This window comes from Pagrus major, chromosome 9 (assembly GCF_040436345.1).
Source record: "Pagrus major chromosome 9, Pma_NU_1.0".
In the NCBI taxonomy this organism is placed as follows: Eukaryota; Metazoa; Chordata; class Actinopteri; order Spariformes; family Sparidae; genus Pagrus; species Pagrus major.
In genome coordinates this window covers 16914355-16927290 of record NC_133223.1, presented here as the reverse complement: position 1 = coordinate 16927290, position 12936 = coordinate 16914355, and the positions used below count along the sequence as shown (strand labels likewise).

Genomic DNA, 12936 nt, shown 5'->3' with positions numbered 1-12936 from the left:
ATAAAAGGAGTTTAATTACGTGGAAAGAGGAGCTCACCTTGTTAGCTCCTCCAGCAGCTGGGCGTGGTCCGGAGGAAAGAACTTCACAGCAAACCTCAGGATTGTGTGCTTCGGCCCTGCGTGGGATCGATGAGTTTTGTAACAACACAAGATGGATCACCCTATGGCACGCTATTTTCATAATTGTCATAATGGCAACGGCAGCCTTTTGAAAGCGGAGGGCATTGAGTGTGTGGAGCAGCCTATTAGAGGTGGCGATCATCTCGATAAATTACTTCAGACAGACACTTATTGGATTTTTAAATGTGATGCTTTGGTGTATCCAGATCTTAATGAGGAAACAGATTTGAGACCATTTTTGTAAAGTGGCTTAGTACTTTCATTGTTGTTGATGTATTGATGTTATTTTTATCAATCTTACTATCTTTATTATTGTAATGGATACAACCACCTCTGCAGTTCCACATATCTTATCTGTGGTGTATTTATTGTGTGATGTGCTGGTGAAGTTCAGCTTCCTGGCCACTAATTCTAACTAATTCTACTAATTCTTTCCAGTCACGTCCTGAGGGAAACTCAGGAAAATTATTGCCAGATATTGGGAAATATTATCTGGCTTATATCAAAAGGAAGGGGGAAAAAATGAGTTTCAACACAAAAAATCTTATTAGAGCTTTGGAATATTAAATCACCCATCTTTGCTCGCTGCATACTGGCCTTAATACCCCCCAGGTGTGACTAAACTACAGGTTATGAACTTTTAAAATACAAACATGTGCAATGATCAGTTATCTTATCGGCCATGAGAGGCAGGTAATTGGTGGTTAGCGGTATCAGCTGAATCGTGCATCCCTACTGAACATTATAACCTTCATGAAAGGAGGATTTACTGCAGAGGGTTGTTATAAGACTGCATTAGTTTGAGCTAGGTGAGTGTAGATCTCCTATTGGTCTTTGGTTGCAGAAAATAGAAAAACTATTTTCTCCTTGTAGTGAGATTCACACAGTGGTTACATTTTCCAGACAAAACAATGACACATCCAAAGAAAAAGATGCCTTGAAAGAAAACCATTTTAAAAAAAAACTTACGTCTGAGCTGCTTGATAATGGGCTTGATATGGTCTAACCAAACCTGTGGAAAAAAGACAAAAAAACATCACTAAGTAGCCGGTTTTAAGAGCTATGTGAGAAGAAGCTCCTTTTTTCACTCACCATCATCTTTTGATGGTTCTGAAACTCCAAGCCAAAGTAGTCGCCTTCAATGAGGTTCATGTGGGAGCACACCAGGTCGAACAGCACCTTGCCTGAGGCTTTTTGCTGTGAACAGGAGGGAAAAAACAACAAAAGAACCTCGGGTTAAAAAAACACTTGTCTGGGTTTTGTTCTCGGCAATTCAATCCAAGTGACATTTCACAGTCGAGGGACACCCAAACTTCAGGAGACCCTAATGATAAGACTTTGAGACAGAGGAACAGTGACAAACAGAAGGCCCAGTGCTTTGTAGAGCTGTCAAACCCTGTGGAAGTTAATGTCACCTAACTGGACGACAGCTCCTCTGCTATTCTCCCTCCATCCATGAGCCTGGCATTCAAAAGCTCAGCTGGCCACAAAAAGCTACTGCAGCTACAGGGGGCTGGACGCCGTCTTTGATCTGTGTTTTCAGTGTCACTGCTGTCACTGACGACGGACCAGCAGCCTTTGAGGCTGATACAGTATCAGGACGGGATAAAGAGTCTCCCTGACCATCTCTGTCCTCACTCACCCCTCACACGGTACACATAAACACTTTTGAAGACTAACTTAACCGCCCACATTTTCTTCAATGTGACGGCACACAAACCTCAAAAAGTCTCCATATCTTTGGAGCGGGAGGAACGTTCCCATGCAAGGTCAAATAAATGTCAGGGATTTCCACGGAAACACTTGTTCGGTTATGGACACCCTACAGAGACACAGAGCTTGTCTTTCTGCTTGGCTGCTTCCTCGTGACTGGTTTGCACCAGAATGAGATTGTTTATAGAAGCAGTTGCCGCTGGGCTGGATAATGATCCAGGGCTGCGCCTGAAGGAAGCAGTTTCTCCTCTATTTTTGCAGGAAAGGACAGTGAGTTACTACAAAAATTCCCTGAACTGTGTTGACATCCTCTTTTCATCCAACAATAAAGTTGTTTGCCAGCCTGTAAATCTATGTTGTGTTTCAAAGGCAGAGAATGACACTGCCTGTGTTCCCATTAATGCTTAGAGAATAAAAACGTAAGCTCCACCAGCTTAGTGAGAGGGTTTACACTTTCACAACTGAATCCATAATCTTCCTCAAACAAGCCCCCCACCCTCCCTCACAGCTCCTCCCTGTGTCTATCTGTCCTTCCTGTGTGTAGCACCACCATCTCTCTCCAGGCTGCCTCATGCAGTGCAGAGGGCATCCTACCACCGAGGACCAGCTGTTTCCATATGGTGAAGGCGCTGATGAGGGAAGCCACAAGGAGGCTGGAGGGGGAAGAGGCCATCAGCCAAAACACAGCCTTCCACACACACACACATTTCTTCCTAATAGACTGCTGCAGCCGAAGCAACCCCTGAATGAATTTCTGTGTCTCCTTTTTTTCTGCACCGATTACAACAAATGTGCTCTGCGGAGGCTGCGGGAGCAAGAAAAAGCAGAGAAAATCGAGCCGAACACAGTGGAGGCTGGGGAGTGTTTCAGTCTCACTGGAGCACTCTCATATCCAGACTTATAAATCTGCTGTCAGTGTAAAATGACCACGAGCCAAGCAGAGATGGGTAAGGCAGAGGCTGATTAGAGCCAGGCAGCGCTTGATTAAATGCAGCTGTTGCAGGCCGGAGTTATGGTGCTGCCATTTGACACTGCTGCAGCCGGCACAATAACAGCACTGTCCTTAATGAAGCACAAGTCGCACAGATTGACTGCCGTCATGACGCACGCACTCAGAGGACACTATGTGACACAGTCTTCACTCTGAGGTCTAACTGCTACAGTATAATGATGAAATCTGGAATAAATGCAACGTCTTACGCAACTGAACTCTGGTCATCCGGTGTGATTAAAGACCAAAATATGTTACACTACATGGGAAAAGTGGTAACACTGGCACGTGTCCCTTCCATCACAGCATGTTTAACAGTATAGTGTCACCAGGGGGCACTCATCTAAGGCACAACACCCACTTGAATGCCCCCAAAAAAGTATATGGACACCATTGACTGTATAAAATATTAACGGAGCTTCCGGGTCTGAAAATTAGTAATTGATCAGCAACTGTAAAGACAACCCGAAGGGACATTACTTCATATTTCAAGGTCAAACAACATTTATGATAACTCGTTAGCAAAGGTTAGACAACAGCTAATGTTCGCATTTAACCCTTTCCCAGCTAATGTTACCATTTGATAATTACATGATGCAATAGGAAAGGCGTAAATTAAATTTAAAATATCAACACACATCTTGGACACATTCGTTTAAGCCTCGATGTGAAACGCACTGGATGTAATCAAAAGATCATGTTAGCTACAAAGTGGTTGAATGCTAACGTTAGCTAACAGGTTATCAGATGTGTTGTTTTTACCTTGAAACATGGAGTGATTTATTAACAATTGTCTTTACAGTTGCTGATCTGATTCAGCTGTGAAATGATAAGAACTTGTCAGATTCCCGTCGTTTATACAACTTGCAAACTCGAACATAGCAGCGTAATGTTATGCCAGCGTGAGAGCTTCCCACCCTGAGCGTGACACCAGAGGAAAATGGCCGCCTTATAAATATGGTGATGCACAAGTTCCCTAAACCCAACAGGCCAACAGGGGGGTAACTGTACCGGTTTCAAAAAGAAGTCTGATTGTATGGAAGCTTATGAGAAATGACCCTACTTCTCACTTGATTTATTAACTCAGCAAACAGTTTGCTAATGAGTTTATGGTGTCGATCTCTTGTTTCAAGTCTTCTTCAATACAGCATGATGTTAATTCTGTAAATCACAGTTCTTTTTAGAGAAAAGTAGACGACAAAGCATGGTATGCGTTTAGGGTGTGGCTAACGTGTGACTGACAAATCGTTATCACAGTGTGTTCTCAGATTCTCAGTCGGATCCAATCAGGATATCTTCCACATCTCCATCATCTTGTCCAAATTAGTGCTGCAACTAATGATTATTCTCATTACCGAATATTCTGCCAATTATTTGTCATGATTAACTAATCAGTTAATAATCAGTCTGTAATGATCACGATGTTCCAGAGCCCAACATCCATCTTCAAATTGTTTATTTTTTGTCTAACCAACAGCTCAAAAGCCAAAGACTCTTCATTAACTATCATAAATACAAAGAAAAAGCAGCAAACTCCCACATTTAAAAGGCTGGAACCAGCAAATATTTAGGTATTGCTTGAAATATTACTGAAATGATTAATTAATTATCAAAATAGTTATACCTGAGGCTTCAGAACGGTGGTCCTCAATTCTATACTGTAGGTGACGTCACGTTGGGTTTACACTTGGTGGACACTCAAACATTGTTAAACATCTCTTTCCAAAACTATGGGCTTTATCTAACAGCCTCTACTCCTCTAGGAAGATTTTCCACAATATTTTGGAATCAGGCAGCAGGGATTTGCTCCAAATCAGCCACAAGAGCATTAGTGTTGTGTGATAAGACCTGGCTCACAGTCGGCACTGTAGTTCATCCCAAAGCACTGATGTCAGGGCTCGGTGCAGACCGGTCAAGTGGTTCCAATTCAAACTGGGAAGCCTGTTACTTTATGGACTTGGTTCAAAAAGGAGAAGGAATTTCCCAAGTTGAAGACACACAGCTATTTGAAATAGCTTGTTGAAGCTTCACCTTAAACTTGAACTAAAGGGCCAAGCCAAAACCAAAAGTATGAGGATACCGGTGTGTATAGTGATCTTTTTTTTTTTTTTATTCATCTGCCTTTTTTTTTGCATCGGCCATTTTGACTTGTCATCGCAGGGAAAGCACTGGTGTGACTCATAACATAAATAATGGTTCTGTTCTGTCCCAGGAGCCATGACAGTGCGACAGTGAGCCAACATGCACAACACCAGGACCCTGAAACTGAAGCAGCTAAATGGAAATTCAGCCATCATTAATTTGATTATTTATACCTTTGCATTCCTGCTGTCACAGGTCAGAATGTCTCCAGTGATAAACACCTATTGTCTGTTTATGTAACAGCACCTTGGCAGTAATCAATGCAGCCACAATGTCTGGTCAGGGCGCCTTCAGTGCACTCTTAACACGGCAGAGATCACACAATAGCTAACTTTATTGATAGCTTGTAATGGCTGCCAAATGTAACTGCCAAACCTCAAACACAATACCCAGGGTTTACAGCCAGACGAGCAGATGTGTGAGGCAGTGCTTTGAGATAAATGCTAATGTCAGCGTGCTAACAAGTGCAAAGTTACAACATTAAAGCGTCATGATTTCTTTTTGTAGACTAAACATTTAACATTTAAAGGGTAACCCCACTAATTTTACACGCTGAAGTGTTTACAGGTGTTTACAGGTCTTGGGGAGTACGACTGCATATGTGAAAAAAAAGTTGTATAAAGCCTTTTGTGGCTCCAGAGGACGCTGCATGTCATCTGATAAGTTGCACTGTGGGTAATGTAGGCACCAGGTTTGAGCCAATTTCCTGATTTAGCTAACTGAAGCAACAGTTTATTAATTCTATTATTAAATCAAACATTTTTACTTATTATAGAAGAAGCTGCGGTGAATTTCATCTTTTTCATTTCTTCTTCTCAACTAGTCTCCAAATTAACAACTACAATTGATATAAAAATGTTCAAACTTCCACCACGACAACCGTGCACTAATGCAGATACTGGAAAAGCTAATGATACTTTTCAGCAAATGGTGAATTACACAGTTGCATGCACAGTAACACAAAGAAGAAGCTGTGACTTCTTCACCCTGACATGCAGCTGACACCTGATTTCTCACCCTTTTCAAATATTGTCATGCAGGCAGAGAGGTTACAGACTAAAAGAAACATCACGCTCAGCAGCTGACGTTTCTTTCAGCATCCACATTGCCAAGAATATGTCAACGATCTGCAATTTTATGACCTCTATCTATAAAAGCACTGGAGCTCGTTTACATGGGAGCAGCCAATTCCTGAGTGCGCCGATGCATCCTGATTCAGCAGGCTCGGTCCCCGGTCAGACTTGCGGGGAGGGTCTGTCTGGGTTCATTAGGTTGGAACATAGGCTCATAGGATGCTACTACTGTTTACATGTGTATGAGCGCTAGCATGCCCGCATCGCTACACTGACCTCCACATGCTCCGACTGACAGAGGAAGGCTAAATAAAGATGACAGCGATGTCTGCACACATGTCCGTTTGGGTTTCCACTTCAGGGTAGACCAAATACCCACACCCCCTCCCTAACCCCCACCTCTTGTTAGTAAGCTCCTGTCAGCAAAAAAAAACAACAAAAAAACACAAAGGTCAGGTGCAAAGTAGCCTTGTGTTCCCTCGACAGTTCCCCTCCAGGAGGTTTTGGTATGGCCCACTTCACTTGTAATAAGCCAGGCCGGGCAGTGCTCACCAAACTTCTCCTGGGGGAGTGTGGCGGGTGGGTGGCATGGGTGGTGAACAGACTGCCAAAGCCTTTAGGCTCTGGACAGACAGAAAGAACAAAGGGAATCATGGCTGGTTTAATATGGGAGTTGTGGTGGCTGCAGTGCAGTAATGTTTTTCAAGCCAAGTGGTCAGCCATTGTTTAACAGGCTACCAAGGAGGGACTTCAAATGTTTTATTCCATTTTGTCTCGTCTTGCTCATTGGGCGACTTGTGGACAATATGGTACAAACCACGATACAGAGATTCTAATTTTAGGAAAACTGTGATTGTATAAAGAGCACACCACCGTATGCAAAAGACACGGCCTTGAAATAATATCACAGTATTTTTAGGGTATATTGCAATACACAATATATATCTCGACGTTCTGCTCAAAAGCACTTCATAAATGTCAGGACTAAGCAACAAAATCAAGTATCACGATAATTTTGATCGAATACCTTGATATAGATGATATGCGACAATAATGTAGATATGACTATTGGTTCTTTTGTAAAATATTAATACAATGACATGTTTGAAAAACAATCATCAGTAATCAGGACTCCAGACAGGACCAATTATAGACAATGCAACTAGATATTATAGCTAGGAGCACCTGTGCGACTTGCAAATATGCCCCCTGTGATTTGCTTTCATCATTAATCATCACATGAAATACCAGGGGAAGTGTTTCTGCTGGTAATGTTTTGCCGTGGCTGCCATAACAATAAATAAATACATTTAAAAAACACAAAAAAGCCCCAAAATATTCTGGGATCAATTTAAGTGGTGCTCCTTAATTTTGTGGTGGTGCTCCTATAAGGAGCAATGTAACAATATCCAAAATCTATGATATATAGTCTCATATCATGATAATGATATATATTGATATATTTCCCAATCAAAAAAAAAAAAAAAAAAGGGTTCTTGCAGGATTCTTTGGGTAAACAAATTAAGAAAATAAACAAACTAACAGTAACAGCTGCAAATTTTTGCATGTAAACTATTAATTAAAAAAACAATATTGTTTTTAAGAATCGATACAGTATCACGATACTTTTGTACCAGCCAGGCCAGCCCAGTGGTTCAGCTACACCTTGAAAGATAATGGAGCAGTCATCTCACAGCGGGAGGTTTTTTTCTGCTGTGACATTCAGCAACATCACAGGAAGCTGATCGAGGTCAAAGATGAAAGAGACTGTGTGATTTAAAGGAGGGAATAAGCAAAATCCAGAAGTGGGAAAAGGTCACTTTTGCATCTGACTGTCTCCACTGCTCATCTGATAAGATGACAACTTTTGGAGACTTGAAACTGACTTCAGATGCTGCAGTTTCTCTGGCTGCAACTTTGTACATGTGAAGCAGCTGCAGTGGAAAACCCCAGGGGAATGATTTTGGATACTTTTAAGTGAGCCGTGGCTCCTCTGATAACACTGCTAAGGGCTGGGCTGAGATTACAAAACTGCTTACAGTAGCAGGCAGATACGTTCCCACAGTGAATCCTCCCGGTGCTCTTATTGAAAACATATGTGAAGACCGCACTGACTGCCTGTCCCATACTCCCACGGGTTCTGTCGCAATAAAGTAAAAAAAAAAAAAATCCAGCTATTTTACGTATGCTACAGCACATGTCGGCATCTTTACATGCGTGGTGGTGCGGCTGTGTACTTGCATGAGCAGGTGTATGGTGCACACAGTAAGGGAAGGGTAGGACAGAGAGGTCAGTGGCAGCTAAAGCTCATTGAGATTCAGGTCTCGTGCTGCAGAGGTTCCCAGGGTGACTCGACTACAGCGGGAAGCTGACAAAGAGAGAACAGCGGAGGGAGGCAAGCCCACTGATAATCCTGTCAAATCACCTGCACGCCCTCGCTGCACATACGGATGTGTGACCGTGCATATGTTTGTGGCGGCGTGTTCATAATTAGGACAGCTTTAATATAATTATAGCTGTCCGAAGTCGTGTTACGTTTACAGGAAACACTGAGTAATTAAATTATTTAAGTATCAAGGTTTTTTCCCTTCTTTGTTTGTGTTTTTTTTTCAAGCTGCAGAAAAAAAACATCAACAACAAAATGAAGGGAAAAGTGATGATTGGGCTGCCACAGCTGTCAGAGTCATTCTGTCACAGTGGGCCAGCCTCCAGGCCCCGAGAGGACAACCATGAAAATAATGTCCCCTGGATTCAATAGGGGTTGAAGCTGAGATGGAGGTAGCCACCTCCTCCTCCTCCTCCTCCTCCGTCTCCTCCTCCTCCTCTCTGGGACACTTTCCCCACTTTCCCTGCCTGCCTTCCTCTGAGCCTGTCTGGGCTGCTAGAAACATATTGATTTTGCATAAAGAATAATTAAGAGTCCTGCTGTGACCGTTGTGCTGCTCAGTACTTAACAGTGCACGGCTCTGTGCATTTGTCCGAGGACCTCCCACTGTTAGTCAGAGCGCCATAAATCACAAGATAGATTTAATTGTTGTGGGTTTGCCATCGTTAGCGCCGACGCTAAACAAGCAGCTGCAGAGATTCAAACAAACATGCCAACACACTCTGCTATTCTTGCAAATAACAAGTCACGCAGTTGTATTTAACATCCACTGATGCAACACGACACAAATTCTATCACGTCTGAGTCTAACTTGGAGTATCATTAAAATAAGCAGAGAGCAACAGAGGGCTTTAAGGCAGCTGGAATTACCAAATAATTTGGCCTCTTTTTCCTTCATCTGCCTGAATCCCTTTCAGAGCGCTTCAAATTCTGAACCCATGCTGGTTTTTCACCACTACCACCCCTTCCCAGAGCCAGGGATTACTGTCACTCGGGGGGAGGATGCGTCACTTCACATTAGGCACAAACTCCACATTTAGTATAGCTCGATAAAAGCAGACTGAATAACTGAATAATACATTTTAAACTGCTATTACCATATCACCATAGGAAATATAACAAAAAAATGAAATGGCGTGAAAAAAGAATTTAACAATTGCAAAAATGCAATTTTCACCGCTAAAATGAATCCTACACTTCCATATAACAACTTAGTTAAGTTATAAATGATGTCAGGATATTTTAGTTTTTAATCAGTATGCAAAACACGTTCATCTCTCCGGTACAGAGGTCTAAAAACTGTACAGTCATTTCAACAACACTGTAGAAAGCTCCTCAAAATTACTTCCTATTACTACAGGTTGGGCTGTCAGTACCGATACCAATCCCTTGACTTCAATACCAGTTCCTGAACGATACTCTTTTAAATATCAATTTGTGAAATCTGTTTTCACAAAAGATTACATTACGCATACACAAGGTGAGTCTTCTCTGGGGGTCACCTAGTGTTTTTCCTGCATGCCCAGAGACAGCCAATCACCAGCACTATTAGATCTTGGCACCACAAGCATGCTGCATGCTTACTGGCTCACTGACGGTGATGAGACAAACTCCTTAGGTGTTGAAATTTGGTATCGAATGACACGATACTTGATAGCACTGAGGCAATTTGGTTGGTGCCACAAAATTATCCTGGTTTGATAATCACAAGCAACAAACTCCAATATAGGACTAAATTCTGCTCCATCAGACAGACAATGCGAACTGTGCATGTTTTCTTTGTGTTTCAAGCAGTAAAAGATGAAGCAGTGACATGTTTGAGTTAATTTACGTTACCTGACACCACGTGTCTTGTGATGTGACTACTGTGCAAGCCCTATGCAATGACCCATACAGTCTGTGAGGTGTGGGGAAGTCAAGCATTGTATATTTGACATAGTTGATTTACTTAAACACTTAAAATCTATTCACGTAAAAAATCATTTGGACGAGGAGGAGTGGTGGTATTTTACACAACTGAAAGCTTCTATTAACATGATGGGTATGAAATGTACTGTATTGGTATCAGTATGACTTATGACCTTATTAGATCAGTGCACATCTCCAAGCAAAACAAAAAATATATGTAATAACCAAGGACAAAAAGACATTTTCAGAATATATTTTCAGAGATCAATTGCTTCAATATTACTTGACGTGCACGCAGCAATTCAATATAATTATGGAATATGGTGCAAATGAGCCAAAGGAAAATTAACAGCTTTTTCTCTGTGTCATCTTTGTGTAAAGGGAACCACCTGCAGAATTAAGAGACCGCCGGCTCCCTCATGTAGCTGTGAATACTGTAGAGCACTGTAACTGTGAAAGCAATCAATAGGTTAATTAAGAGATTAATTAAGTGTAACTGTGAGAGACAACTCCCACAAGGTCACGCCAAGACAGAGGCAAGTCTTTCATATATAATCTGAATACAAAACATGTCAAAAAGGTAATTCTTAATGATTTGGATTGATTAAACGGTCAGTGGGCTCCAGCCAGGCCTGGCCTGATCCTCGGGACAGACGGTCTTATTACAGGATACACCAGAGAGCTGAATCTAAGGGATCTTCTAGTGGATAATACAGTTATAGCAGTATTGCAGGCTGAGGTTTCGTGGTTGCGTCTGACACTTTACCCCCTGAGTTGTGTTTGCTAAAAGATAAAAAAAAACAGTGCAAACAAATGTATCATGGGGTTCGGATGAGAGAACAGCAATCTAAATTAATCTCAGAGCGACTGACGCAGGCCACAAAACCAAAAAAACGAGGAAAAACAGAAATGCTTCCATAATGGAATCAAGTCCTCATCAGTCCCCTGCATAACAAGCTGGAAAAACTGCAACCCCGAAAAGTCACATCCAATTCACAATCTGTCACAGCCCACCAAACCGAGCAGCGCTACCTTCCAGTTCCATTCGCCTCCTCCCAGTAAACCAAGCCAGTGCGCACCAGGATCATTTACGTCTCCACTGAGCGTGACACTTCCTCCGAGGAGCTAAATTTTAGATCAGTTGTGGGACAGTAAGCAGCAGTGTACGCCTCTCTAATTGCCTGGGCAACTGTTTCGATATTCAGTTTCTTCATTTAAGTGTGGATACTGCAGGGACTGTAAGACAACCATCTCAAATTTATGTCAGAGTTTGTTGAAGAGGCAGCCGAACAGCTGCTGAAGTAGTGACCGGGGTATTAGCTCAGACAGATCAGTGTCAGGCAAGGTATAGTTTCCCACACCTCAAACCCCCACATACTGATCAGATACAAAACAGATGGGACACATTCCAGTAGAAAAATTAATATCCAAGGTATAGTAATTAAATATAAGTAAATGTGCCACACTGCCTGTATAAACAGCAGCTTGCTAATATTGGAGCAGACACACTGATCTACATAATCAGTGTGATGTTGCTTCTGTGCTGTGTGTGTGCTGGAGAGATGAAGAGAGAGAACAACTGAGAGAGCACGGTGATAATATGGGATGTCATTAATATATGGTGCATGAGCATTAATAGGAACTTAATTAATTTGGCTTCCCGAATTCACAGCCAAAGACATTAACTATCCTGACACATACAGATGCAAAGGTAGCAGCTACAACACACTGAACAAAAAGGAGTCAAAAAATTATGTTTTCATGTATCGCAAGGAACTTAAACTTGAATAATGATGCTTCTATATGACCTACATAATCAAAAGAGACCATTAGCGAGAAGAGCCAGAGCTATTTCTGTAAACTTATTCTTAATGCCTGTCACTGGATCAGTTCTGCAAAAATTAAAACTATTTTTCATGGCGTGTTGAGTTTTGAGGACGAGCTGAGGAGTCTCACAGCCTGAGGAGAGAAGCTGCTCTGTAGTCCGGTGGTTCGTTAGCGGATACTTCTGTATTGTCAGATTTGCTGTTGGTTTTGCTATAGAGCTTTATCTTGCTGTTAACTTATTTGTATTAAGATATAACATATCATGGAAATGTTGACTTTAGCTTTAGCTCAACAAAATCACTATTATCGAGCTCTGGCCACACTTTTCCGTCCGACCACGGCCGAGTCCGAGTGAGTAGTAACAGAGCCCCGACCTGAACTCGTTCTGTTTCTTAAGTCCAAACCTGACCCGAGCCTGATGCAGTTAATGTATGCTGACCTACTGAGTTACCCTGTCACATAGTTGTTACCTTGGTTTCATGCCAATTTCTACATAATGTTGCTTTTAAATATGACCGAAAAGCTGTACCAAGCGAAAAAAATGTCATTTCTCTACTCTGTCAGCTAAAAAGACTTAAAATGTTCAAAATAATTAAAATAATAATATAATAATAATAATTTAAAAAAGACCTTTATAATTTCTAGGTGCCCGAGGCAAAAAATTCACATCGCTTGTTTTGTCCAACCACGTGTCCAAAACCTAATCTATTATCATATACTGTTTAGTAAAGAAAAGCAGATTATTTCACATATTACAGGCTGGAACCAAGACAACA

The 12936-nt window shown here is 41.7% G+C and overlaps 1 protein-coding gene across 1 annotated transcript in view; it reads right to left on the bottom strand.

The window, feature by feature from the left end:
* Positions 1–12936, bottom strand: part of LOC141001867 (FERM, ARHGEF and pleckstrin domain-containing protein 1) — a 66529-nt gene that overhangs the window by 26444 nt on the left and 27149 nt on the right. Inside the window, exons 3-5 of the mRNA XM_073473009.1 lie at positions 1213–1317; positions 1090–1132; positions 38–116 (exon numbers count right to left, since the gene is read on the bottom strand). Of these exons, the coding sequence (XP_073329110.1) occupies positions 38–116; positions 1090–1132; positions 1213–1317 (227 nt within the window). The remainder of the gene's footprint in view (positions 1–37; positions 117–1089; positions 1133–1212; positions 1318–12936) is intronic.